Raw genomic sequence first — 6000 nt, forward strand, 5'->3', positions numbered from 1 at the left:
ACATCCAGCCGCCATCTGTCCCCCCCACCCCACCCCATATATATGTATTTTAACCCCCACGAATTGAATGTCTGTGTTGGTGTGTAGTCACAGCTCAGGAAGGCCCCCAAATTCCAAGGCAAATGATTGGGAGTTCCTATAAACTGAATTTGAAAAAAAATTTAAAAAAAAAAAAAAAAACAGTTCCCTGCAGGCCAAAAGCCATGCCCGGACCCAAGGCTGAAAGGTACCACATTCCTCGTTTCAGAGCTCTCCTCTGTACTTGCCTCCATGGTGTGCTTACAACTGGCCAGATTCAAACATTAAATGAAGGACAGAAATCATCAGATAAATGGCTGGCCCTCTTCCTCCAGCTGATGACAGCGAAGGCTTTTGTCTGACCTAATTTATTTCTCTTTCAGGTTAGAATAAAAGCACTTTCCTGTGTCAGAGCAAGCGCTTCAGCTCACCCACTGAACTCATGCCTAGGACTCCAGCTCACTGTGCTGTCTGCAGATTTCTGGAACTCTAAAGCGAAGACATTATAGATCTAGAAACCCCACAATCAACACTGTATATATATTCCCCAGCACCGAATCACACATTTGGGGATCGACGTAGCATCATATGACATGCCATCCACGAAGGGCACTGTCTGGTGTGAAAGGTAAGGCTGCTGCTGACCCTGGCAAGCACACACTCCTCGAAAACAAAACTGTCCACATTATTTGAGTTATGTTATGTCTTGGAGGAGAGAGCTTGCTCCCCTTAGTTCCGTGGGCTCACTATGGAATAGACGGCATTGAGAGTGCTATCAAATCACAGCTGGAAGGATTTCCATCCATCAAGCTGTCTCGGGTCCAGGACTCCCTCAAGCAGCAATTCACAGTGACCACCACCGCCCCCCTCCCCAGGTAACATACACCAAAATGGACTACCCCTAAAATGATGCTCACTGTTCCCAGACTCTCTAAATGGATTCTGAATACCTTACCAACAAAACAAAATGTTCCGAACGTCAAGACCATGGACAGATCAGGGGACATACGCTCATCCAGGAATAACAATTTTAATTGCTTAAAAAGAAAAGGAAATTGAAGGGAAAGAAAATACCTCCCCACCTGCCAGGTAAGGGCTTACAAATCGATGGTCATAGCTTGAAAATAGATTTTTCAAACTTATATTCTCATTTTGTCCTGCCCGAATCTCTGCTGGAAAATCAATATTACAACTTCACGCTTAAGACATTTTGCAGCGACACAAACTGCAGAAGCTGCTGCCGTGGCCGATGCTGCTGCTGCTGCTGCTGCTGCTGATGGACGCGGGTTCCCAGGCATAGCATAGCGGCGGAGGCACCGCCAGCCATGACACGGGCACCGAGCGCCCCCTAGCTGACGAGAAGCGCTAGGCGAGGCTTGGCGCATCAGGCTTGCCATGAACCAAAAGCCAATTCCACCGAAAGTTTACTTTGGAAAGTATTTTATCACAACAAGCAACAAAGAATGCAAGGCAATGGAGATAGGAGGTGAAAAATGGATACATAAAGGAGGAGAGGAGCAGGCAGGAGGGAGAGTCTGATTAGGCGCTGAAAACCTGCTCGCTGCTGTAGGAAACTGGAGTCTGTAACTAGACTGTTTTACACGCATCCATTTCACCTGAGACATAGTTCTAATTATGGTCAAATACACCGAAAGTTGACCTTTCCTCTGGCCAAAGAAGACCCGCAGGGTCCTTTGGTGGTAAGCTGAGAAGTGCATCTAGCCATCTAACCCTGACCCTCCCAAGTCTCTAAGGCCAGGTCCCCAGGAGCAACAGTATTCACCCCAAGACTGAAGAGCCGACTTGTTTTTTTCTGTTATGAAGTATCCTGAAGACCAGACAAAATTTGCCAAAGCCCAGGCTCTGGCGGATAGCAACCTTGCCCCCTCCAGACAATAAACATGCATATACACAAAAATCTTCAAATAAGAGGGGGCGGGAAAGCCCTTTAACAATATTGGGGTTGTTAAAATATGCTCATGGCTGTTTTCTCTCCGGTGTGAATTACAAATGAATAAAACCAACCTGGCATGACACCTTTGACGAACACATTTTTATTCTCCCATGGAATCCAAGCTGCTGACATATCACACTTCTAACGACATGGGGTTCCCTTCTGTGCAAAAGGGGGACAAACATCATTGCCCCTACCCGACTACCAAAAAAGAGAAAAATAACAGAGGGCCTAGGTCCTGTGAAATTTACCAGAGACACAGTTCAGTAAGATAAGTGGGCCGTTATAGACATTCCGTAGCCTAGGCTTCAGATCATTGTGAACATAGCCACCTTTAAAACAGACAACATCACAAAACCCAACTTGAAGCGGCTAGTATGGGATTAATACAGCTAGCCTAACTTCTGCAGCTAATTTTGGGTCTCCGGTTGTTGTGCGAAATCATGAGTGCATACAAAAAAAATTACTAGTCTTCCTTGGAAACCTGTTGGTGGGTTATTGAAAAGTTGGCTTAATTAGGGCTGTATAATTGACCACTCCATTTTACCTCCTTTATTTCTTCAGAAAGCCTTGAGCTTTTCCACCGACTGTAAAGTACATTTCCTTCTGCCTGACCCTGCCTGGCATGGCCTTTCCCTCTGCCTGGCCAGCGGCCGCCTCTCTTACCTCCCGTCTACCATTGTCCCCATGTCTTGTGTTTGTTTTTATTAATGGCTGTGTCTGTCCTCCTGTTTGAAAAGCCGCATCCATCTGGGTCAAACATTTTGAAACAAGCCAGAAGCCCAGGTTTTCCTCTCCAGCTGTCTCCCACTCTCTCAGCTCCCTCACTCCTCTTCTTACCGCCCTGGCTGTAAAATGGAACTAACTCATGGCGGAGTCCTTCTCCTACCCCCATCCCCAACACACCAAGACCATGGATGCTATTTTTGTGCTTTTCTGGTTTCCTAGGCCATCAGTGATTCTAAGTTGCATCATCCCCAAAGAACCTGAAGCTGTTACCCCACAGGCCCAAAGACTGCCACATTTTAGATGGTTTCCTTCACATCTGAAATCTCACATGTGGGTGCCTGTAGGGGCCTGTGACAACACCTGCTTTGCTGGCCAGGGCTTCAGAGCCCTTGCAATCAGGGATCCGGCATCCCAGGGTTTGTGGCTAGTCATGTTCCCCAGGCCACTGTGCATCTCCTGCATCCCTGTCTTGCCACCTCCGGGGTGACACAGCACAGACAGAAAAGCCAGCTGCTTCGGGATACGCAGCATTTCCTGAGCACTGGTTGGACCACTCTCCTTGCTTAAACCCCTTAAACAATACCCAGGCTCCCAGGGCCCCCGGAAGGCAGGTAGAATTGCTTAGCAGCCTGGTCTCTTGGCCCTCTTTTCTTCCCAATACTCTTTGCCTTCTCTGCCTCCGCTGCAGCGTCAGCTGGCTTTTCCCAGCTGCTCTGAGCAAGGGCGAGACAGGGAACCAATGCAGAATGGAAGGATGTCACACCAAGCACCCCTCACCCCCAGGCCCAGCTGCCACCCGGCCCTCTGATCGGAGCTTGCTCAGGATGTCCCAGGGATGCCCAGCGAGGGACAGCAAACCTACTTGCCTTTTCCTGAATACTCAACTGCAAATGCTCCTGTGCCGGGACTACCAGCCTCTCTCCCTTCCAATCGACTCTCCCCTCCTCAAAAACAATCCTTACAATTATACAGGGGCTCCCAGGGGCAAACTGCCTCCCGGACAAATTAGGCTCTGGAAGTATGGATGTATTAACAACTACCTCACCTAAAGGAGGGACTGGGCTGTAAAATAACCCGTGGCTGCGGCTTACTAAAGGAGAGAAATAAATGTCAAGTGGTCAAACGCATCTTGATGAGACCAGGCTCAAATCTGATTGCAAAACATTTTGTTTTAAATACAACCAGCAAGTCTCCTTTGACATTACAACATTGAAAAAATAAAGGAGACTCCTTTTCCCTCCTCCCTTAAAAGGTACCCCTCTCCCAAGAACCTCACTTTAATATATATCCCCCCAAAATAATAATAATAATAATAAACGCACAAATTCTTACTAACGTGTCTGCGGTAACAAAGGAGAGATGGGAAGAGCAATAGCTTCGAGCAGATGGCTCCTGTGCTGGGTTGGAGGGGAGGGGAGAGCCCCTTTATATATTTATTTATTTATTTAAATTCTTTAAAATATAACATAAATATTCGGCTCTCGACCGCAGGCCAGCCAGTCCTAGGCGGCGGCCGTGGCTCACAGCCTTCTACAGCTCCAGCGCGGGGAGCCGGGCCCCGGCGCAGTGAGGTGAGCGAAGGATTGCAAGATTACAACCTGCCTAAGGTCTCGATGGCACCCAGAGGAAATTTTATTTCTATTGCAATAAAATATAATAATAAATAAAAAGCAACCGCGACCAAAAGAACGCGGGGAGAGGCTCGAGCAGGCTGCGGCTGAGGCCGGCCCGGAGCTCTGCAAGCCGACCTCGCTGGTGCCAGCGCGGGGACCCGGCGGGCTCCCGGAGAACTGCGTACCTGCGCGGCTCGCGCTGGCGTTTTCTTTTCTAAATGAACCCAGCTGGGGCGTTGGAAGCTGCTGCGTGTCTGCCCTGCTGCCTGACTTCGCGAGCCCAGCCACTGGCTTGAAATCCGGCGGATTTGCACCGCGACCTGCCTTGTTTATTTAGATGGGGAAGATGAAAGATATTGAGATAGAGAGATGGATAAGAGGTTGATAGGTATTTTTCTCCCCTTCCTTTTTTTTTTCTCTTCATTTTTACTGTTATAAGTGCATCCCTCTTTTCCCACTCCTGACAATCTTTTTTTTTAACTCGTGGCGGGGATTTTTTTTTTTTCACCAACCCAAATCCTCCCCCCCCCACACCTTTTTTTTTTTTTTTTTGGAGTTGGGGGGGAAGAAGACAAGACCGTCCCAGGAGACGGAGGTGGGGAAATGGGGAGGGGGTGCTCCAGCCCAGCAAACAGCTGCGCAGCTGGATTCTTTTGCAAATAGCGAGAGGAGGGGAGGGGACGGCGGCTTCGGAATCCTAGCACCAGCGCGGCCGGCGCCCTGCCTGGCGGGGCGCAGAGACCGGGCACCGGGAGCCCGCGGCCACCCCCTCGCCCTGCGGGTCCCCGGGTCCGGGGCGCACTCGGGGCTCGGTCCACACGCTCCTCCGAGCGCGGACCCACGCGCTCGCCAACTTTTCCCGGCTCCCCCTCCCCCTCCGCTCCTCGGCCCCCTCCCCCTCCTCTCCAAACCCCGCCACCAGCGCCGCCGCCGCCACACACGCCGCTTGGAGGGCCGAGCGTCCAGCCCGGCTCGGCGCGCATAGCCGCCTGCAAACCCGCGTGCCCCCTCCTCGGCCCGCAGCCCGCAGCGGCTGCCCCCGGCTGCAGAAAAACTTTCCCAGGGCCCCACGCCCGGCCGCTGCGTCCGGTTTGGTGTCCCCAGCCCCGGGCGACCGAAGCCCCGGCCGCCGGCCCCTCACGCGCGCCGCAAACACTTACGCGTGATGAGCTCCCTCTGGGACAAGTGCTGCGGGTTGCCCTGTTTGCGGCGGGACATTGCCCCGGCATCTATTCTGGCATCGCCCGGAGAGCTGCACAGATGCGGGCCGGGGAGGGGGTCCGAGCCGCCGCCGCCGCCGCGCCTCCTCCTCTGCCCGGGTTGGTGCCTCTGCCCTTCCTCGCTTCCTCCTCCTCCTCCTCTTCTTCTTCTTCGTCTTTATTTTGCTCTTTCTTCTGGGCTGTGTTTTTGTTTTTGTTTTTGAAAAAAGAAAAAGCCAGGAAGATGGCTTGGTCTAAAATAGAAAAGGCAAAAATAAATGATAAAACTGCTGTTGCTCGCCGCGGGTTGGCTGGTTTCTTTAAAAATATATTCTTTTGGAGGAAAAATATCTCTCACACTTCTTCAAAGTGCTTGGCCTCTTAGACTTGTAAATGTCTTCTTGAAGTTACGCCGGGTTTTGCACCGGCCTCTGACACTTTTCTTTCGGGGTCTGGTAGGTGGAACGCGCACTTCCACCCAAAGGGA

The 6000-nt window shown here is 51.1% G+C and overlaps 1 protein-coding gene across 5 annotated transcripts in view; it reads right to left on the reverse strand.

Annotated features, from left to right (window-relative positions):
* Nucleotides 1-5532, reverse strand: part of Bcl11b (BCL11 transcription factor B) — an 83781-nt gene extending 78249 nt beyond the window's left edge. For all 5 annotated transcript variants that reach the window (XM_059279434.1, XM_059279432.1, XM_059279430.1 and 2 more), the window contains exon 1: nucleotides 5475-5532. In XM_059279434.1, the coding sequence (XP_059135417.1) occupies nucleotides 5475-5532 (58 nt within the window). The remainder of the gene's footprint in view (nucleotides 1-5474) is intronic.
* Between the last annotated feature and the right edge of the window lie 468 nt (nucleotides 5533-6000).

The sequence above is a fragment of the Peromyscus eremicus genome, chromosome 14, assembly GCF_949786415.1.
Source record: "Peromyscus eremicus chromosome 14, PerEre_H2_v1, whole genome shotgun sequence".
In the NCBI taxonomy this organism is placed as follows: domain Eukaryota; kingdom Metazoa; phylum Chordata; class Mammalia; order Rodentia; family Cricetidae; genus Peromyscus; species Peromyscus eremicus.